This window comes from Microcaecilia unicolor, chromosome 3 (assembly GCF_901765095.1).
Source record: "Microcaecilia unicolor chromosome 3, aMicUni1.1, whole genome shotgun sequence".
Lineage (NCBI taxonomy): Eukaryota > Metazoa > Chordata > Amphibia > Gymnophiona > Siphonopidae > Microcaecilia > Microcaecilia unicolor.
In genome coordinates, this window is record NC_044033.1 from 82042544 (window position 1) to 82066045 (window position 23502).

At 43.7% G+C, this 23502-nt stretch overlaps 1 protein-coding gene across 2 annotated transcripts in view; it reads left to right on the forward strand.

The window, feature by feature from the left end:
• GALNT14 (polypeptide N-acetylgalactosaminyltransferase 14) overlaps positions 1-23502 on the forward strand; it is a 610663-nt gene that overhangs the window by 574794 nt on the left and 12367 nt on the right. For both annotated transcript variants that reach the window (XM_030196114.1, XM_030196115.1), the window contains exons 10-12: positions 2169-2295; positions 12033-12125; positions 20695-20778. In XM_030196114.1, the coding sequence (XP_030051974.1) occupies positions 2169-2295; positions 12033-12125; positions 20695-20778 (304 nt within the window). The remainder of the gene's footprint in view (positions 1-2168; positions 2296-12032; positions 12126-20694; positions 20779-23502) is intronic.

The window sequence follows — 23502 nt, forward strand, 5'->3', positions numbered from 1 at the left end:
CATCTTGCCCAACCAACACTCCTCAGATAGTGAATCGATCCATCGGGCCCGACTCAGATCTCGCAGAGGGAGCAGGGAAAACCTTCTGTTTGCCCCTTCTTTTGCGCATGGAAAATCTCAAATAGAAATCTAATCAGCGAAATCGAGGTAAGTCCGAGGAGCAACCTCACTGACTTCCTACTCGGACGCCATCTTGCTCTGCTCCTCTCTACATAGACTCTTGATGAAGGCCTTGTGGCCGAAACACAACTCGAGTCTTAATTTGCTAATTTATTAAAGATTTGTTTGACACCTTGATATCTGGTATATCATGAGTTCATTGCCTTCACTTTGTGATGTAGTACACACAGTATTCTGTACCTATGCAGTCATTTTGCACTTGTTTCACATTTTAACTACTGCTACTGCAATCCAGATATGGCTCAGAAATTACAAAATTCAAACTGTTCTGTAGAAAACAAACGCTGTCCCTAATCTCCCATACCGAAGAATACCCAAACCAGCCTAAATGTAGTCGCTAACTACAGACTTCAATCATGGTAAAGTTAATGGAGGAGTTAGTCACGCACCAACTAATGGACTATCTCCAAGTTCATTCTATTTTACATAGTTCACAATCCGGTTTTAGACCTTCTCACAGTATTGAAACTATTCTTACCTATCTAAATTTAGATCAGATCTTAGCTTTGGTAATAAGATATTAATACTCCAGTTTGATATGTCCAGTGCCTTTGGCACTGTTGATCATAATATCCTCCTAAACATTCTTGACCATTATGGAATCTGTGGAGTTATGTTAAAATTGTTGTCAGGCTTCCTAAGGTCTAGATCATACCAAGTGAAACAATCAGGTACAATTTTATCAGCATGGTCCCCTGTTTGTGGAGTGCCCCAGGGCTCTTCATTGTCCCCCATCCTATTTAACATCATGTTGATTTTATTAGGCAATTTACTGGAGAAAAATGGTCTCCCAACCTTCATGTATGCAGACGATGTTACCATCTATATTTCACTCACTAAAGGAATAAATGAAATTACTCATACCATCAGATTAGGTATCTCTCTAATGGAATCTTGGGCATCCAATTTAAAATTAAAACCCAACGCCAATAAAACTAAATTCTTAATAGTTACTAATCCTCACACCCTATACATTTTAAAATCATTTACCATTGAGAACATCACATATCCCCTTGAGGCAACTATGAAAATCTTAGGAGTCACAATTGATCAATTCCTCACTCTAGATAGCCAAATTTCCAAAGTAGCCTCAAGTGACTTCAATTCATTATGGAAATAGAGGAGACTAAGATCATTCTTCACAAAATTAGCCTTCTGTACCCTAGTTTAATCCCTAGTCCTAACAAAATTTGATTACTACAACTCTATTTATGTAGGACTTAAAGGGGATCTCCTGAAAAAAACTACAAACTGCTCAAAACACTGCCACACATCTCATATTCAGACTACCACGCTTTGCCAAAGCAACCCCCCTTCTGTATGATTTACATTGGATGCCAATAAAAGACAGAATATCATTTAAGCTATGTACCTTCTTTCACATAATTTTGTATGGTTTGGCCCCAATGTATTTGAACAACCTCATTGAATTACCCTCACATAATGATTCTAAATCATCTAGAGAATATTTTATCCTACATTTCCCGAACTGTAAGAACATAACCTATAAAACAATCTATACTGCTAACTATTTATATCAAGGCACTAAAATTTGGAACTCCTTACCTAAAACCATCAAATGCACCGATGATTATTTGTTATTCTGAAGTCTATTGAAAACTCACTCCTTCAGTCTTGCCTTTAAAGGATATAAGCACTCTTCTCAAATAAACTCATGGCATTAATTTTTACCTCATCCCACCTCTCACTACTCCTGTCTATCCCGGCCTAATCCTAGCCCTTACCTTTTTCCTCCATATTTCAATTATCTAGCTTAAATCACTTAGTATTTAATTACATCTGTTTCTAACACAAGTTTTACTGGTCTAACATTATATGATGTATTTTACTTTCTGTTAATATATTTTGAACATGTTCATGCTTTTCTAATTGTTATGTAAGCCACATTGAACCTGAATTCTACTTGGGCTAATGCGAGATACAAATGTCATAAATAAATTAAATAAATAAAATAAAATCTCTTGCAGAAATCTCTTTCCGTGTATGGATGTGTGGGGGGAGCCTGGAAATAGTTCCATGCAGTCGAGTTGGGCATGTGTTCCGGAAAAAGCATCCTTACAGTTTCCCAGAGGGAAATGCCAACACTTATATAAAGTAAGTATTTCTGTCTTCTGAATGCTGTGCACATGGCCAGCTCAAAGCATGGGCCAGGTGAGGCACTGGCTCAGGGTGCCCATCCTCAATGTTGCCAAAAGCCTGCCTTACTGGTCCCTGAGGAAACAGGAAGTTATGCCAGAGAGGGTGGGATGCAACAAAGGAAAAATCTTTGGGCTGGCGCAAGCAGTGTTATATGAGCTGCCAATACTGCCACTGCCTCTAGAGGGGAGAACAAGCATTTAAATTTAGACAGTGGGTGGAGGTTGGAGAGAGGGGAGAGATGCCAGACCACAGGTGTGTGTGGGGGGGAGGGGGTTGGGGTTGACACAGACAAGGGATGTTGAACTGGGGGTTGGAGTTGAAAGAGATGAGCATGCTATCACTGGAGGTGGAGAGGAGGGAGGAATGGAGGGGAAAGAGCGAGAAGAAGTTGAACCTGGGGACAGAGGAGAGAAAGGGTTGGAGGGAAAAGAGAGGGAGAGATGTTAGACCTGGGGTAGTGGGGAGGGAGGGAAGAGATGTTGGACCTGGGTCATATGAGAGGGAAGGGGAAGGAGAGAAGAGGGCAGGAGAGATGTTGGACCTGGGAATGGAGGGAAGAGAGCAGAAGAGATGTTGGATCTGGGAGGAGAGATGGGGAGGGATGAAAGAGATTGGGAGAGATATTGGACCTGGAAGCAGAAGGGAGGGGTAGGGTGCAGAGAAAGAGACTGAGAGAGAAATGTTGGACCCAGGGATAGAGGAGAGAGGGAAGGAAGAGAGCAGGAAAAGATGTTGGATGTTGGGGGCAGAGGGGAGGGAGGAAAGAGAGCAGGAGATATGTTGGACCTGAGGCAGAGGGAATGAAGGGAAGAGAGCAGGAGAAATTTTGCACCTGGGGGTAGAGGGGAAGGAGAGAAGAAAGGGAGAGAGTGGGAGAGATGTTGGACTTGGGAAAAAAGGGGAGGGAGGGAAGGAAGATGCTGGACATGGGGGGAATATAGGGAGACCAAAGGTAGATATTAGACATGGAGGGGAAGGGGAGTGAAAGGTACATTAAAGGCAGATGCTGGATCGGGGGAAGGGGGGTTGTATAGGTAGATGTTGGGCACAATGAGGTTATAGAGAAATGGAGGGAAGATATTGGACACGGAGAGGTGAATGGGAAGTGATACGTTCTTCCCCTGAGTAGGTCCTCTCTGCACCTTTTCAGGACTTAACACCTTTTTTACCGAAAGCTCCATTATAGTCAGTGGGACCTATTTACAAACACAGAGAGCAATTCTGTATAAGGCATGCCTGCATCTAGGTGCGTTTGGCACACATAAATGAAGAATAGCTTCCAGTTCTGTGCATGCTTGCCCAAAGAGCTATTCTGTAATCTTGTGCATAAGTGGCATAGCGTGCAATTGGAAAGGGGCTTACTTGTGGGAGGAGCAGAGGCAAGGATATGCACACATCTTCTAGAAAACTATTAGATGCACGCATTGATTGAAGGTCTGGGTGAACCCTTCTGCACTTGCCATTAGACTGACATAAGCAGGCATGCCTTTTTTTGTCACAGCAATGCAGGTTTGTGCTAGTATTCTGTAACAGCTTCAGGGTGCCTTGATGCTGTTATAGAATTGGTGCTACCCACACTGCATTGGGGTGCCAAAAAGAAGGCATCAAATTACAGAATTGCTGTCATGAAGGGTAATTTGTAAAGGGCAGGTAGAGACTCAGCCTTTTTTTATAAAGACACATTGGTGCCTATCTGTTTCTAGAAAATACTAGGCGTACAGCAGCAGAAATTGTGGCTTGATTGTCACCACAGACATTTATTTATTTGGATTTTGCTCACAGATTTTTCAATGGTAGCTCAAGATGAGTTATATTCAGGTACACTGGGTATTTCCCTGTTCTAGGAGGGCTCACAATCTAAGTTTGTAACTATGGCAATTGAAAGTTAAGTGAGTTGCCCAAGGTCACAAGGAGCAGCAGTGGTATTTGAACCAGGCACCTCTAAATGTCAATACCTGTGTTCTAACCACTAGGCCACTCCTCCATTGCTTGAGAACAGGCATCAATACCTGTGGGTATTTTATAAATAAGACATGAAGATCATGATGTCGCCACATTCCACCGAAACTTTATTGTAGAATATGCCTACATACGGGTCATGTAAATGTATGCACCTTCCTGTCACTGCATGTACTTTAATGTGTAGTAATCCCAGGGTAATTTTATAAAAACTTTTTATATTCATTAAAAGGCTTTTACATATAGAAAAATCCTTCATAAAAGCACATTAACGAGTCAGCAAATTAAGCCCTCATGTGTCTATCAAGCCATCACAGGAGCTGTCTATGGTGCTGAATGATAGTGAAATGTGCTTTGATAAGCCTTGTTGAAAAATCTACATTGGTTGCCTGTTGAACTGTGTATTAAGTGCCACTTTGATTTTTAAATCTATATACGGAATGAGCCCAGTGCCCTTACTCAACTGCTAAATTTTCCATGTAGCCATTCAAATTCTTGTTTTCAGCTTTAACATTAATATGTCTTAAATCAATGATTGAGCATTCTTTTCCATTTCAGAGTGTTAAAATTTGAAATGAAATTCCTGTATAAATTAAACAATTCCTTCCTATTTTCTCTTTCTTAGGGCCTTGAAATCATATGTTTTCTACTTAGATAAATAATTTAAGGGTGAATTAATCAAGCAGCATTATGGCTTTAAGGGGACCTTTTACTAAGCCGTGTAGGCACCTACACATGCTGAATGCACGCCAAATTGGAGTTACTGCCCGGTTACCGCATGGCCCTTGCGGTAATTTCAATTTTGGCGTGCATCCGCTACATGCATCTGAAAAATATTTTTTCTTTTCTGGCATGCATAATGGCCGTGCGCCAAGTGGCATTGGTGCACGTAGGTCATTACCACCCAGATTCTTTACCACTAGGTCAATGGCTGGTGGTAAGGTCTCAGGCCCAAAGTGGATGTGTGGCAATTTTGTTTTTGCAATTTTAACAATTTACAACTTAGTTCCAAGAATATTCTTGATACAGAAAAGATGGGTAATATTGAAACTTCATATTACATAAACATAGAATAAGCAATATATAATCTTATCCAATCTCCAGGCTGTTGACCCCCCCCCCCACCTTATCCTCTTGTATCTCTGACCTCCTCCCTTCCATCTTGTCCTCCAAATCTGTTGACAAAGCTGTCTCCACTTACAATGCTACTCTCTCCTCTGCTCTTGACACCCTTGCACCGCCCATCTCCCGTCCCACAAGGCGTACCAATCCCCAGCCCTGGCTGACCCCTTGCACCCGATACCTTCGCTCCTGCGCCCGTTCGGCTGAACGCCACTGGAGGAACTCTCGCGCCCATAATGACTTCATTCATTTCAAATTCATGCTATCCTCCTTCCAATCCTCCCTATTCCTCGCTAAACAGGACTATTACACCCAATTGACTAATTCCCTCAGCTCTAACCCTCGTCGTCTCTTCGCCACCCTCAACTCCCTCCTCAAAGTGCCCTCTGCTCCCACTCCCCCCTCACTCTCTCCGCAATCTCTGGCCGACTACTTCCGTGACAAGGTCCAGAAGATCAACCTTGAATTCACCACTAAACCTTCTCCTCCTCCTATAACCCACTCTCTCAACCAACCTACCCAGGCCTCCTTCTCCTCTTTTCCTGCTATCACCGAAGAGGAAACCGCCCATCTCCTCTCCTCCTCGAAATACACCACCTGTTCCTCAGACCCCATCCTTAACACCGTCACTCCTACTATCACCCCCACCATCTGTCATATCCTCAACCTCTCTCTCTCCACTGCAACTGTCCCAGACACCTTCAAGCATGCCGTGGTCACACCACTCCTCAAAAAACCATCACTTGACCCTACCTGTCCCTCCAACTACCGCCCCATTTCCCTCCTACCCTTCCTCTCCAAGATACTTGAACGCACCATTCACAGCCGCTGCATTGATTTCCTCTCCTCTCATGCCATCCTCGATCCACTTCAATCCGGCTTTCGCCCCCTACACTCGACAGAAACAGCACTATCTAAAGTCTGCAATGACCTGTTCCTCGCCAAATCTAAAGGTCACTATTCAATCCTCATCCTCCTCGACCTATCCGCCGCTTTTGACACTGTCAATCACAACCTACTTCTCGACACACTGTCCTCCTTTGGGTTCCAGGGCTCTGTCCTCTCCTGGTTCTCCTCTTATCTCTCCCATCGTACCTTCAGAGTGCACTCTCATGGCTCATCCTCCTCACCTATCCCGCTCTCTGTTGGAGTTCCCCAGGGTTCTGTCCTTGGGCCCCTTCTTTTTTCAACCTAGTGGTTAGAGCACCGGTCTTGCAATCCAGAGGTGGCCGGTTCAAATCCCACTGCTGCTCCTTGTGATCTTGGGCAAGTCACTTAACCCTCCATCGCCTCACGTACAAACTTAGATTGTGAGCCCTCCTGGGACAGAGAAATACCTAGAGGGGCATAATTGAACGAAAACGTCTATCTCCATGGGCGTTTATCTCCGAGAACGGGTCCGTGAAGGGGCGGACTGAACCGTATTTTCGAAAAAAATAGACGTCCATGTTTTATTCGACAATTTGTGAGCTGGGCGTTTTTGTTTTTCAGTGATAATGGAAAATGAAAGCGCCCAGCTCAAAAACGAATAAATCCAAGGCATTTGTTCGTGGGAGGGGCCAGGATTTGTAGTGCACTGGCCCCCCTCACATGCCAGGACACCAACCGGGCACCCTAGGGGGCACTTTTACAAAAACAAAAAAAAAGGTAAAAGAGCTCCCAGGTGCATAGCACCCTTCCCTTGTGTGTTGAGCCCCCCAAATCCCCCTCAAAACCCACTGCCCACAAGTCTACACCATTACTATAGCCCTAAGGGGTGAAGGGGGGCACCTACATGTGGGTACAGTGGGTTTGGGGGGGTTGGACGACTAAGCATTAAGCAGCACAATTGTAACAGGTAGGGGGGATGGGCCTGGGTCCACCTGCCTGAAGTCCACTGCACCCCCTAACAACTGCTCCAGGGACCTGCATACTGCTGCCAGGGAGGTGGGTATGACATTTGAGGGTGAAAATAAAAAGTTGTGAAACATCATGTTTTGTGGTGGGAGGGGTTAGTGACCACTGGGGGAGTCAGGGGAGGTCATCCCCGATTCCCTCTGGTGGTAATCTGGTCATTTAGGGCACTTTTTGGGGCCTTATTCGTGAAAAAACAGGGTCCAGGAAAAGTGCCCTAAATTCTAGCTACAAACGCATACTTTTTTTCCATTATCGGCGAAAGGCGCCCATCTCTCCTTGGCCGATAACCACGCCCCAGTTCCACCTTCGCCACACCTCCAACATGCCCCCGTCAACTTTGTACGCTTCCGCGATGGAGTGCAGTTGAAAATGTCCAAAATCGGCTTTCCATTATACCGATTTATTCGTTTTTGTGAGATAAACGTCTATCTCCCGATTTGGGTCGAAATCTAGGCGTTTTTCTCTTTCAATTATAAGGTGGCTAGTGTACCTGAATGTAACTCACCTTGAGCTACCACTGAAAAAGGTGTGAGAAAAATCTAAATAAAATAATTGATCCTGCCCCATGGCTTGCATGCCTCTCAGGACCTTAAGGTAAGGTGTGGGAGATCTTTCACATGTATTTGAGGGCATGTCTTAGTGTGCTGGCAGTCTCTTAGGTCAAGCCCTTGCCTTGCTATGTGTTGTCAATGCAGATGAATAGCACTTAGCAAGCTCTTACTGGGACTTGTGTTTGGGTGTCTTCTGCCCTTTTGCAATAAAGTTCCAAAGAGTTCATCTTGGAAGGCTGGCTGTATTATTAGAGTGCAGGGCAATGTTTGTATCAGAGGCAAGATGGGTATTAATGGCACCAAAGTTTGGCTTTTATTATTGAGTGTAGCTTAGGTGAGGGAACAGCTTTCATGAAATGCTTTGTGGCACTTCATGTCTTGCATATTTACACTAATGACCAGCTGGTGCCTTTTCAACTTTTATGGAAATGCTATAGGATGAGTGAACTGTTTTGCAGGGCAGAGTCCAAACATATTTGGGTCAATATTCAACCACCACGGCCAGCTGGAACAGTCAAAAAGTATCTGAATATTCAGCACCATGATCCTGATACTGGCAATATTCGATCTGCTATCCAGAGAACTTATCTGGATAACTTAGGACAGCATTCAGTGTTTGATGTATGCTTTATTTATGTCTCAGCTGGATTGTGCCAGTGCAAATTTGGTTGGATTACTCCAGTATCATTTGTGGAAGATTCAGACCTTGCAGAACATGGCCATTCGTATTTGGGTAGGTTGAGTAGTCAGGAGCATATTACCACACTTTCAGGCTTATTTTCAAAGCACTTTGGGAGGCTAAGTTCCATAGGTTTCTATGGACCTTTGGGAGGCTAAGTGCTTTGAAAATATGCATCATAATGTCCTTTATCGTTGGCTACCAGTACACTTTAGATTACAAATCAAAATTTTGGTCTTTACACATATTATGAGCAAGTACTATCGCCCCTGAAGGTACTAATAACATTTTATAATCCAATTAGGGATTTACAGTCTTCGGAGTCCTTATGTTTGGTTTTTCCAGGGGCAGGGCACAAAGAGGAGGGCAGGGGGGGCAAGATTCCCTGGGCTTGGCTTCCAAGGGGAGCCTAGCACCAGAAGGTTCTGTTCCCTCGGTCTCCTGGTCTTGTGTGTCAGGACCCGGGTAATTGCGTCAATGTGATAACCCAGGTACCAGCACACAGGAGCAGGAGCGTGCCAGTCCAAGGGAGGAGCAGATACAGGAAGGTAAGGGGGCAGGGGGTGGCAGCAGCTTAAGTGGGAGAATGGCATGGCCTGAGTGGGGGCGGTGGCAGTGGCCACCCAAGTAGGGGGGATGGTGGCCCGAGTGGGGCTGGCAGTATATTAAGGGCTGAACGTTGTTTGGTGCGTTTTAAACAACTATTAAATGCTCATTTGTTTTCTCTGGCTTTTTCTATAGTTAGTTAGGAGGGGATTGTTGCTTTCTCTTAATACTAAGTATTTTGACACTAGTAAGAAAGGCCCGTTTCCGAAGAGCATGAAACGGGCGCTAGCAAGGTTTTCCTTTTCCTTCCTGTTATCTTTGTTGCAGCTTTCTTCCTCAACCCCCCCTACCTTCCAGGCGCAAGTTGTTTGGGTCGTTCGGTCGCCCGTGACAGGTTTGTTTTTTTGCTGTTGGCGATTCTGCATGACTTGTGCCTTCCCCAGGCCGCCGTCGACGTCATCGCGTTGCGTGACTGTATTCCCCGCCGCGGCATTGAGGATGCCTTTTTTGTTGTTGTTGCCGATTCTCCGAGGCTTGTGCCTTCCCCGCCCCACCGGTGACGTCATTGCATTGTTTCGCTGCTGCGATCGACAAAAAGGATATCTCCGAGCCTCACACTTGCTTCATTGTACGTTGAGGGTGAGAATGAGGGTGAGAATTAGAAGATGTGGGCAGGGGGACATCTCGTTTCCTGGAATGGGCTCTGCCCTCCTCGTGATGACGTTATGAGGGGAGGGCGGGGCACAGGACGTCTCACACTTCCGTTTTTGAGCTATGGGCAAAACGGATATCTCTGGAGCCTCACACTTCCGGTTTGGAGGAGTTTGGAGGCTTCATTTAGAACGTTGGGGTCGCGAATTATGTCTGGAAGGAGCGTGGCTGAGGGCGGGTCTATGAGTGTCAGTGAGTGGTGCATGAGTGAGAGTGAGTGAGCGAGCTGAGAGCCTAGCCTTCAGTGTTTCCCTCCCACAGAGTGAGCTTCAGAATGTTTCCAGGTGAGAATTATTATTATAGATGGCTATTCTGTGTACTGTATGCTTTCCTATTCTTATTGCAGTTCTTTGATATATTTTTCTGTAAGGTGGTATATGAAATGTAATAAACTATAAATTTATCTGGGTCAGTTATCCAGATAGCAAGTTGAATATTGTCACTACCTGGATGAATTCTAGAACTACCCTGGCTTCACCCATGCTCTTCTGCAGCACTGTCCAGATAGTGCAGAAGTGGTCTGTAAGAATATTCAGTGACAATGGATAGCGATTGCTCTTATAAGTGTTTTTGAATATTGCCCCCCCCCCCCCCAAAGCCATACTGGAACACACTGAAGTTCCATCAAGCCCATATCCTGTTTCCAACAGTGGCCAATCCAGGTCACAAGTACCTAGTGATCTCAAGAATAAAATAGATTTCATGCTGCTTATCTCAGGAATAAACAGTGGGTTTTCCCAAGTCCACCTTAATAATGCTTTATGGACTTTTCTTCCAAGAACTTGTACAAATCGTTTTAAAACCGTGCTCCGCTAATGGCTTTTACCACATTCTCTGGCAACGAATTCCAGAGCTTAATTATACATTGAGTGAATAAATATTTTCTCTGATTTGTTTTCAATGTACTACTTAGTAGCTTCATGGCTGTCCCCTAGTCCTCATACATTTGGAAAGAGTAAACAAATGATTCATGTCTACCTGTTCCGCTCTGCTCATTATTTTATAGACCTCTATCATGTCTCCTCTTCTCCGTCTCTTCTCCAAGCCCTGACCTCTTTAGCCTTTCCTCATAAGGGAGCAAAGAGAAAGAAAAAAGAAACACACAATGCCATCCCTGCAAATGCAAGCTATGTGCCTTCTGGAATGGGACTGTGCAAAGAAACTGTAAATCTATCACTAGCACAGCATGGGAGTATGTGCTTTCTTTACTTCTGGAATGTATCCCCAGGCTGCCCCACGTTTCCATGCTGTGCTTCAGCCCAGCTGATGGATATGTTTACTCTCCCTCTGTGATATTTTATGGGGTACTGGTACATTTACGCTTTGGTTGCAGCTGTTAGTGTTTTCATTTTATTTTGTTTACTGCGTGTGGTGGCAGTTCGCTTGATGACCGTACTAACCTTCTATCACATATTTCCAGTTCATGAGGGTTTTATTTTTCTTTTTGGAATTGAATGATTAGGAGCCATCAGAACAGATTTTTGGAACAGACGGCCCCCCCCCCCCCCCCCCAGGCTACTTTTGCTTGTGTGAATTTGGTAGAAGTGTTTCCCTTTGGGTAAAATCTGATTCCTTGCCTGAAGTACATTGGTCAGCATTTATTTAGACTTCAAAAATTGTCGGTTAACACAATTTCCAGAAAATAGACACTAGGGCACTTTTTAAAAAAATTTTGAAGAGTAAGCTTTATTTCAAAATGAGAACTCTGACAGAGAAAGTACGGCAATATAAGACTAGATTAGATACCACCAGTCTTTCAAGAATTCTATTGGCTCAGTCCTCTTCAGCACTGCACTTTTTGTTAAAATCCAGCTTAGAGTCACTCTGGGTTGATTTTTCTCACTGGAGGAAAGAAATCATGGAGGCAGACACGGTCAAAATCGAAGAGGTTTCCGTGTGAGCCCAAGCAAGCACTTTCTCTCCTTGTGCCTTTAGTTTTACCGATGACACCAGACAATTCATACACCCTCAAATCCTAAAACTTTTGTAGATATCGGAACATTTTTTGAAGGAGGAACAATGGGAAAATGGGACTACATTTAGTAAAAAAAAAAAAAAGCCAAGCCACTGAAGACCAGGCAAGTCTGGTCCAAATCCATTGCTTCTTCTCCCCTCTCCCTTTGGGAACGAGCCCTTTGAAGGAAGGGTCCTATATATATATAGGATGAAAGATGTTTCAGAGATCTGAATGGTTGCTATTGCTATATAATAACTTTGTTATTTTTCAGAAACACCAAGCGCACAGCTGAAGTGTGGATGGATGAATTCAAGCAACACTATTATGCTGCCCGGCCAGCAGCAGAGGGCAGGCCATATGGAAAGTAAGTACTTCCCCTCCTCCCAGCGGTGAACAGGAGAACATTATCATACAACAGTGAAAACGCTGTACAAGCAGCCAGTATTGTTTCTGCACTCGTACACTGAACAGTGAAAGCAGTACATCGGAAAAATAATTGCTTTGCAGGAGATGTGGACTAGGGCTGCACTGTTACAACCCTGAGCGCTTCACAGTTGCATACTCTATCTGAATTGGGTACAAAACTAAAATGGTGTTCAGCTGTCAAGCTTTGGACCGATGGAAATTTGTAAATCTCTACAAGATGCTTTTTCTTATCAATGCGCTAATTGTTAACACCTGTTTAGTTCTGCAGTGCATTTCTTTTTGTGTATTCTTTGTAATGAAAATGTTAAAAGCACTAGGGGCTGGGGTGGATGATTATTTGCAGTCATGCTTCAGCAGAATGAAGCTGCAAATCAAAATAGAAGCGATCTGGAAGCATGCTCGGCAGCATGGACCAGTGTTATTATGCACCGGTCATTCATAAATACCATCCTGACTGCAGTGGCGTACGAAGGGGGGGCGGTCTGCCCCGGGTGCACGCCGCTGGGGGGTGCCGCGGCGCGCGCCTGTGGGCTCCGACTTCGCGAACTTCGCTCGTTCGCTGCAGCTCCCCTGTTACTTCCTGTTCCGGGGCAGAGGGAGCTGCAGCGAACGAGCAAAGTTTGCGAAGTCGGAGCCCAGAGGCGCGCGCCGCAGCACCCCTCCCCCCCGCCCAGCGGCTTGCACCCGGGGGGAGTGTCATTTCGCCGGGGAGGGGGGAAGGTGTCATTTCACAGGCGGGGGGGGGGGGGGAGGGCGCTGCACCCGGGGGGCGCATCGGTGATCCGCTCCGGGTGCCATCCACGCTAGGAACGCCACTGCCTGACTGTACCCCTTTATGGGGGATTCTGTATATGGCGCCTAAAATATCCATGTGGAAAACATTTTTGTCTAAGCGTATTTTATCAGTGGCACCTAGATTTAGGCGTGGTATAAAGAATACACTTAGTCAATATCCCAGCGCCGATAACTACGTGCGTCCATTTACACCAATGAAAGCTTGGCCAAAATCCCGGCATGTAGATTTAGGTGCAGGCCAGGCCCTCTGCAACCAGTCACAGAATCTATGACAAGGCACAATTGGTGTATAGAGCCGGAGCTCTTTCATTAAAACTTGGGGTCCATGGGTCAATTTTAGCAGACAATGGAAACGGTGCTGGTACTCAGTACCCCCTCAAAAAAAGCCCTGGATTTATTCTACCCATCATGTTTTTAGGAGATAGGAGGTGAGGAAGAGTTAGACATAAGTTGAGGTGGGTAGGGAGTTACTTGCCTCCTGACGCTTCTGACCAGAACTGGGAACATGGGCAGCAGGCAGATAATGGTCCACAGTGGGCTATAAATAGCCTGTGGGCTGTATGTTTGAAAGCCCTGGTTTACACAGCATTAAAACAGCTCCTATTAGCTAGTAGAACACAGTACGCTAGTGTAGGGATACAGGAATTCAGGCCACCAGTGCTGCAACCAGGTCAGGTTTTCAGGATTTCTGTAATGAATATGTATGAGATAGATCTGCATGGATACTACCTCCATTGTAGGCAAATCTATCTTATATATATTCATTAGAGATTTCCCGAAAACCTGATCTATATGCAGCACTTTGAGGCCTGAAGTCCCTCATCCCTGCCCTAGTGCATATGTTTAACCCAATGCAATACACTTCATTCTTACATAAACATCAAATAAAAAGGGTGGGGGGAAATGTGTCACCATCTGTGACCAATGACAGTGATCTTTGTCTGGTGATCTAGTTTAAGGGATTATCTAACCCTCCAATATTCCAGTTGCAAAAATGTGATCTACATGTCAATCTACATGTCAGAATTCCCTTAACTCTGTACTAAATGGTGGAATTTCTTCTCGGAATTTATCACATGGGAGCCTAATTATTTGATATTTTCAAAATACCTTAAAGCCTCTCTGTTTAAGCAATTTCTCATGGATAATCATCATTAATTTAGGGGCCCTTTTACTAAGTTGCGTAAGCGTCTACGCATGCCCAACGCAAGCCAAAATGGAGTTACAGCCCGACTACTGCATGGCTCTTGTAATTTAATTTTTGGCGTGCATCCGATACGCGTGTCTGAAAAATATTTTTTTATTTTCGGGCACGTGTAACAGACACACGCCAAGTGGCATTTGATGTGCGTAGGTCATTACCGCTCAGATTCTTTACCACTAGGACAATGGCTGGCGGTAAGGTCTCAGACCCAAAATGGACACGCAGCAATTTTGATTTTGCTGCACGTCCATTTTCAGCAAAAAAGGCCTTTTTTACAGGTGCACTAAAAAATGGATCAGCACGTGCCCAAAACCTGCGCTTCCACTATCGTAAGCCATTTTTCTGCGCACCTTAGTAAAAGGACCCCTTAAATCCCTAATTATACAATTATTCCAATTTCAAAAATTGTTACCTTTTTGCATCTAGCATTCGCTTCCATATTAATATTCAATCCTCATTTACTTTATGACTACTTAATGTATACTATCCCACATTACTTTTTGTACTGTTAATTACAATAAGTTGTTAGCCACATTGAACCTGATCTATTGGGATAATGTGGGATATAAATGAAATAAATAAATTGAGGCAACAACTAAGGAGAGAGACTTTGCTAGTTAGTTGAGATCCTGCGGTAGTATCTCATAATTGATTATAGCTAGCTGACTTTTCTTTGCCAGAATACAAGGAGGTTATTTGGAGGTCTTGTTGACCCACAGTTGACATCCTGTTCTCAGATCCAGCTTATTTATCCTGATTTCTAACTAGTCCCACCCAGGGCTGCCGGGGGGGGGGGGGGGGGGGGGGTTGCAGCCTCCAAGGGGAGGGCCCAGCGCCAGCAAGCTTCTTCCTGCCTGCCTGCTTCCGGGTCTGTCCTCTCCTGCTCCTGCGTGCCGCCCAGGACCCAGATGATTGCATTAACATGATATCGCATTAATGCAATTATCCATGTCCTAACTCCCAGCACGGATAGGAGCAGGAGAGGACAAACCGTGGGAGCAGGCATTCAGGAAGAAACTTGCCGGCACTGGGCCTGCACCCCCCCTTGAAGTCAGAGACAGAAAGGTAAGGGGTGGGAGGGAGGGAGCAGTGTGCGGTGGTCCGGTTCTGCCCCAGGCCCGGCTGTGTCTCTCGGCAGCCCTGGTCCTACCCATGCTCTGCCCAGACTAGCTGTGTGTTCATCCACCTATAAATTACATGCTATGTAAGATGTGTGTTTTCAGAGTTGCACATAGGTGGAATTTTTGCATTTATGTACGTATGTGCCAGTATCCTAATCATTTACATAGGTAATTGGCCGGTAAGTGTTAGCACCCACTTTATAGAATTACCCCTTAAAAGTTTAGCTATAAGCCCTTTTTATGAGATTTTTCGGTTGAGGTGGCTGAGGCCTCTTAGTTCACTTGATGAGTTTCAGATGATCTTGCAAGCACTGGCCCAGTCTCCCATAGGCTATTGGAACCTTCTTTCTTTGAGGGTACTATCAATTTCTTTGCATTCATTATAGTTAATGAGGAATATAGGCACTCATTTGATTACTGGTATGGTTTTTGGGAGCATACTACTCTTCATTGATAGTCCATATTTAAGGTAGCCATATTATGGTGTTGATTCCAGTGATTCCAGTTCCTGTTAATCAAATTGAGCTCTGTACTAATGAGAGATACATACAAATGCTACCTGTTAAGACTGTATGCAAAGTAAAAAAAAATTGCTGGCATGTTATATCTGTAGCCTGTTGAGGTGCGTAAAAAAAATTGCTGGCATGTTATATCTGTAGCCTGTTGAGGTGCGTTTGGAGGGTGACATTGAGATTCGAAAAACATGTGAAGGCATTTTTTTGTTTCAACTGCTTTTCAAGTTAAATTGCAGGTATCAGATGTGTATAGCCTTCTGACAGCATTGAGTTGAATGTGCCTCTTTGTTAAGATGTTTTTATTTCATATGTAATTCATTGTGATCAGCCCAGAATGATAAGGTGGTGAGAATATAAATCAGAATAAATAGCCTTTGAGAATTGCATCCCAGTAAGCCATGGATTTACAGCTAATCATTTTATAATAGAGAAGAAAATAGGCCTATTAAGATCAGCCCTGTCACAGCCACTTTACAACATTCTCTACAATGCCGGATGCAGATTCCCTCAAGGGAACTGGAGGAAACAGGACTCTTCACTGCCCCCACTCCTACAGATTGCCTGTGTACATTTGCATCTTTTTAGCCCACTGTACCACACTTGCCTGTTGTGCACATGGTAGCCCAGAACAAGGTACAATAGTCCAGATGCAGGGCGGGACCTAAAATCCTTCCTGACCTCACTTATTTATTTATTTGTTGTATTTGTATCCCACATTTTCCCACCTATTTGCAGGCTCAATGTGGCTTACAATGTTCCATTATGGCATTCGCCATTCCAGAGTAAAAGATACAATTGATGTTACATGGAGTGCATGGATGACGATATAGAATTAAGCTTGCAATGTTCCATTATGGCATTCACCATTCCGGAGTACAAGATACATTGGTGTTACATGAATACATGGGTGACAATGTAGAGTTAAGCAGACAGATAAAGCGAGAAGATATTCAGACTAAAGTTGAAGTGGTGTTGTGTTATAATTAAATTATTGCTCGTTGTGGTATGCCTTGTTGAATAGAAAGGTCTTCAGAGATTTACAGAAATTGATTAGCTCATAATTTGTTTTTAAGGTAAGTGGTAATGCATTCCACAACTGCGTACTTATGTAGGAAAAGCTGGACGCATGTGTTAGTCTGTATTTCAGTCCTTTGCAGCTGGGGAAGTGTAGATTAAGGAATGTACGGGCTGATCTTTTAGCATATTCTTTTCCATGTGCCTAATGTGTGTTGGCTATTCTTCAACATTAAGTATTAAAAGCCAAATGAAAACGGCACCATTGCAGAAAAAAAAGCACAAATTCAATTTGAAAAATAAAGGTGAAATCATTCTCCAGAAAAATGGCAGCGTGCACACAGCTATACAGTGGTGCAGGGTTTATAAAAGGTTTGGATGGCTTCCTAAAGGAAAAGTCCGTAGACCATGGACTTGGGGGAAATCCACTGTTTATTTCTAGGATAAGCAGCATAAAATGTATTGTACTTTTTTGGGATCTTGCCAGGTACATGTGACCTGGGTTGGTGACCTTTGGTCTGTCCCATTATGGCAATACTTATGTACTGTAACAGAAATCTTGTGCCTTAATGGAAACATAAAATGATTTCCCTGGGGTTTTTTTTGATAGGTTGCCAAATGACCACCAGGCTTCATATCTGCTGGCCTTTAGTTTGTTTTTAAGAAACATGTTTGGAATATGTTTTATCTAGAAACATGGAAACATAGACTCATGATTGCAGATAAGGGCCAAATGGCCCATCCAGTCTGCCCTTCTTCTATAACCACTAGCTCCTTCTTTTCCTAAGGGATCCCACATGCCTGTCCCATGCTTTCTTAAATTCTGACACAGTCCTTGTCTCCACGACATCCACCGGGAGGCCATTCCATGCATCCACCACCCTTCCTGTATTAGCTATACCTAATACTTAGAGCAACAGCCTGAGAACCACTGCCACTCCTTGAGATCTTGGAGAAGTCACTTAAACCTTCCATGACCTCAGGTTCAAACAGATTGTAAGCTCTCCAGAGACAGGAAAATACCTACTGTACCTGGATGCAACTCACTTTGGGCTACAACTGAAAGAGGCATGAGCTAAATCCAAATTCAAACTCCAGTACCAGGCATACTGTACTACTACTACTACTACTTAACATTTCTAGAGTGCTACTAGGGTTATGCAGCGCTGTTCAAATTAACAAAGAAGGAGGGTCCCTGCTCAAAGGAGCTTACAATCTAAAGGGCGAGTTGGGGCAGCCTAAATTTCCTGAGTAGAGGTGTAGTGGTTAGGTGCCGAAAGCGACATTGAAGAGGTGGGCTTTGAGCAAGGACTTCAAGATGGGCAGGGAGGGGGCCTGGCGTATGTAATACAAAACCGTAGAAAGTCACTCAGGACCTATAAAGCAATTATACCATATCATAACAGTACTAACTTCCCGGGATCACACAACAAGAGCCTCCCTAGATAATGACAGCACTGTAAACATTGCAGTGGGAAGTACAGCATCAATACACCTGCTGTAAAACTAAACACGCTGGATTAGTACAGAGCAATCCTACACAGAGAATGAATGCTAACAGAATGCCTGGCCTTTTTCACCACAAACGCAGGTAGATCCTTAAATACAAACCACAAACTAAAAATAGAACTATATAGACAAAAATTAAACTGAACCCCCAAGAAGTCAGACTCTGCATACAGTGCAACATCAGAGAAATAGAAACAGAGATGCATGTCCCTCTGTACTGTGTAAATATAAAGAGAGCAGATATACATTTCAAAAACTGACATATTCCAATTGCTACATTATAAATTAACAAATAAAGGGCTCATTTTACAAAGCTGCGCTACTGATTCCGGCATGGTAGATATGATGCCCATTCAATTCCTGTGGGCTTTGTTGCATTTGTTGTGCTGGAATCACTAGCATTGCTTTGTAAAAGGAGCCCACAATGAAAATGGAAACTAAGGTGATACTTTTTTTGGACTGCTAAATATATTTTTTGACTAGCTTTCTTAGGCCAAAACCTCCTTATTCAGGTCTGAACAGTATATAGCATGCTTGTCCTGACTTAGGAAGGAGGTTTTAAGAACATAAGAACATAAAGTTTTGGCTTAAGAAAGATACTCAAAAATGTATTTGGTCCAATAAAAATGTGCCATCTTTTTTTCCTTTTATTTCTATTTATTAACTTTTAAAGTGGACTAACACAGCTAACACATTCTTCATCCTAAACTAAAAATAAAATTATGTTTTCTACCTTTGCTCTCTGGCCATTTCATTTTTCTAATTGTGTTGACCCCAGTCTCTGTTTACTGTTTTCCTGTCTTCTTTTAACTTTTTCCAAAGATCTCCTGTCCATTTGTCATTTTTTCTCTCGTCTTCTTCACTTCCTCTGCTACATCCAACTCAAACACTGATCTGCCCCTTTTAGCTTTCTTTCATTTTTATTTTTTTGCCCATCCATTCAGATTTCAATCTTCCTCTTTTTTTTTTACTGCATCTACCTACAATTTTCCATTTCTTTCCCTCACTGGTCCTCCCATTCTTCTTCTCCCTATTCTCCAGTCTTCCAATAATTCTGTCCTCTTTCCCCCTGCCATCCAGAACCTTCCCTTTCTACCTCTGCCATCAAGCATCTCCTCCCTCTATGTCTCTATCACCTGCCATCCAGCATCTTCTGTCTTTCCCTCCCTCCCCTCACCATAGTCAGCATTTCCTCTCTTGTCTCTCTATCCTTTACCCCAGCATATCCTTTCTTGTCTCTGTCTCTCTCTTCCCTGCCATCCAGCATCCCCTCTCTTCTCTCTCCTGTCCAGCATCTCCTCTTTATGTCTGTCTCTGTATGCACCTGGCATGCAGCACTGCCCCTGTCTCTCTTTCCTCCCACCTCACCCTGCACCATTCAGCATTGTCCTTATCTTTCTCTTTCTCTCTCCTCCCTCCCTCCATGCAGTATCGCCTCTGTCTCTTGCCCTGCCATCCAGCATCTCCTATGTCTCTCCTACCCCCCCCCCCCCCCCACCTGTCTACTGTCTCTCTCTCTCTCTCTCTCTCTCTCTCTCTCTCTCTCTCTCTCTCTCTCTCTCTCTCTCTCTCTCCCTGGCATGCAGCACTGCCTCCATCTCTCTACCCTCTGCACCATTCATCATTGCCCTTGCCTATTTCTCTCTCCCCCATCCAGCATTGCCCCTCTTTCTCTCTCCCCCCCCCCCCCATTCAGTATTGCTGAATAAAGTTATTCCAATGTACCCTTGGCTGATGAGATTCCTTGGTCCACCCCTACTCTTTTATTTTGGTCCCTGAATTTTTACTTCACTGAGAAAAATGTTAATGGTGAAAAGTGCTGTAGTGCTGTAAGATAAGTGAATCTTTTAATTATTATCACCATTATATGACAGAAAATGAATGAGAACATTGTTGTAATGAGAATATGAAGATTTGAATGTAAAGATTTAAGAAGAAAACGTGACTTGATGACGATAAATGGTGATTGTTCTCTTTGAGGAGCCTCAAATGTGGGGATGATAATTTCTTGGAGTCCACCGCTGAAGGTCTTTTTTTTTTTAATGGGATATTGGATATGTGGTGGGATTTATTTTGTAGGACCAACTCCTTTCAAACATCAATATAAGTTTTAGGTGCCATCTTTCTAGGCCTTTTATAAAATAGGCATAATTCATGTGCTTATCCCCCATACAAGTTCGTAGTCTACTATAAAATTATCCTCTGTACAGGATGAAGGCCTTGCTGAATAAACCCAAGATAGCTCCAAAATCATTGAAAGAACAAGTGATGCCCAGGAAAATGTTCAGTGTCTGGTTTGCATTTGTGTTTTGTTTTATTTTGCTTTACTTGTCTTTTATGTCTCCGCAGTATCCAGAAGAGAGTGGCCCTCCGGAAGAGTCTGAAATGCCAGTCTTTCAAGTGGTATCTGGAGAATGTTTATCCAGAACTCAGGTAGGGCATGGCACTGTTTCTAATAACAGAGAATTGTCAGTCTTCGAAGTGTATAGTTAAGAACTCACAATTGGAAAGTCCCAGTTACCACTGATTGTCCGGGAATCAGACCTGGTAAGTCTCCTGCTTTTGCAGGTCATCTCTTGCAGCCCTGCTTTGGAGAGAAGATCTCCCGCTGAGCAGCCTCCCGCTTCATCGGCAGCAGAAGAAGTGGTAATAAGACATCATCTCCTGCTGCCATGGGTCCAGTCTCGCAATAACAGCTGCAAAATCTCACAGCTCTTATCACAAGACTGGTCCTATGGCAGCAGTAGATGACATAATATTATGGCATCTCCTGCTGCCTGTGGGGAAGGTGGCTTGTTGGTACCACAGCTGAGGTCTGTGAAGGGGTAAAATCAGGAGGTGGATTGGGCAGGTCTGGGGTTGTGACTGAGTGGAGTTGGGGCATGGCTGGGCAGAGTGGAGCAGAGCCAAGGGCATAGCTTAAATCTTGCTTTCAAAGATCAAGCCCCTTGGCAGCTGTAGGGAATGATGATGTGTGTCCATTGGTTGACCCTCTTTTTTTTATAAATATGTTTATTAAGTTTATAAGAAATATACAACTAGAAACGGGCACAATCAGTACAATCAAGGCATAGTAGGGCATGCACAGAACCAACAACCATAATTCCATAAGCATAGTATAGTGCCCATGCTATGGCTTCGCTACCCCCTTACCCATCCAGTGTTCTACCCTGCCCACTGCCTCCCACCCCCTCACCCTCACCCTCCAACCCACAAAGCGGCCCAACAGTTAACCACATTTAAGATAGGTATCCAGTGTCTGCCACGAAGAGTGAGATTGTGGCTTCTTATTCAACCAAATAGGGGTGAGGGTTTCCATGAGTATCATGTCCAGCAAATAAGCTTTCCAGATCTGCAAAGAAAGAACCTCTGAATTCCTCCAAAATTTTAACAAGACCCATCTAGCTGCCACCCAAAATAGAGAGACTTGGACATCAGCTGGAGAAATATCCCACTCCACCCCAAGTAAACACCAAGCAGGATCCACCCCAAAGATAATCCCAAAAATTGTTTGCATCTTGTCTATAATCCTCATCCAACATTTCTGGGCCAGGGGACATTCTCACCAAAGATGAAAGAAGGTCCCTTGAGAACAATCCCCCTCCAACAATCGGTGGTATACTGGGGAAACATCTTTTGTAAGCGCACTGATGTCAGATGCCAGCACAGAGTACCTTTAAATAAGACTCCTTAACAGCAACTGAGACTGAAAACTAATGAGGTCTTAAAAGTATCTCAGACTACTGGGTATCAAAATAACTAGTTCCCAGGTCTCTCTCCCAAGCAAACATATAGGCCAATTTTAAAACCTCGGAGAGACCAACTGAGAATATAAAGAGGATATTAACCCTTTGCCCCATGATGCGTAATTCACAGCTCATCCCATTTATGTAGCATGGTTCCTGAATCATATAGGACAGGATTCTATATATGGTGCCTAAAAAAATCGATGCCAAAAATATTTCCGCCTAGGTGTATTCTGTATCCACACCTAAATTTAGGCAGGGTTTATAGAATACGCCTAGTGGGTTTATAGAACCCACCTGTGCCTAACTCTAGGTGCATCCATTTATGCCAAGTAAAACTTAGAGTAAATACCGGCGCCTGAATTAGGCGCGAAGCAAGTATATTCTATAACCCTGTGTGTAGATTTTTGGAATGCCCACGGCCCGTCCATTCCACGTCCATGGCCACACCCCCTTTTTGGAAGCGTGCATTAGAATTTACGTGCACCACTTTACAGAATACACTTAGCAAGTTGTGCACTTAAATTCAAATTAATGCCAATTAGTGTCAATAATTGCTTGTTAAGTGGCAAGTATTGACGCTGATTAGCTTATTAAGTAATTAAATTGTGTGTGCAAATCCAGAATATGACCAGATTTGCACACGCAATTTCGGTCGTGCTATATAGAATCTGGAAGATAATGCCAAACCCTTTGGCAATTATAAAATTCCTTATGGGGTATCCCATATTCCTGTTGCAGCTGGGGAAAAAGCATTAAGGGACCCACCCTCCAGAAGTTGATAACAGTAATGCAACCCAAACAGATCCCTCCCCACTTTAGCTCCTAAACTGTGTTCTCCCTCTCTCTCCAGCTCCCAGTTAAACAGGGCAAGAAGGGATCCATCCCGTTCAAAATTTGCTCCCTAGTTCACAAAATCATTCAAGGAGAAGCACCAGCCTCTCCATGTCAGACCTGATAGACTTACCACACAGGAATGCTAAAAGATCATCCCGCACATTCCTTAATCTGCACTTTCCAAACTGCAAAGGCCTAAAATACAAATTAATGAATGCGTCGAATTTCACCTACTTGAGTACACAGCTATGGAACGCACTGCCGCGCAACCTAAAAACGACTTACGAACTAACCAACTTCCGAAAACTACTGAAGACCCATCTCTTTAAAAAAGCATACCACAAAGATCAACAAATGTAAACATACACTACTCCTCCACAGATATTCAGAACTGCCTTATAATATCTGCTTGTTATACTGCTATCCTGGTATACCATTATCATGTTACCATGATTCTTCTGTAAACTAAATGTCTATCTTTCTATTATATCTTCACCATTTATGATGTATTGTAAGCCACATTGAGCCTGCAAAAAGGTGGGAAAATGTGGGATACAAATGCAATAAATAAATA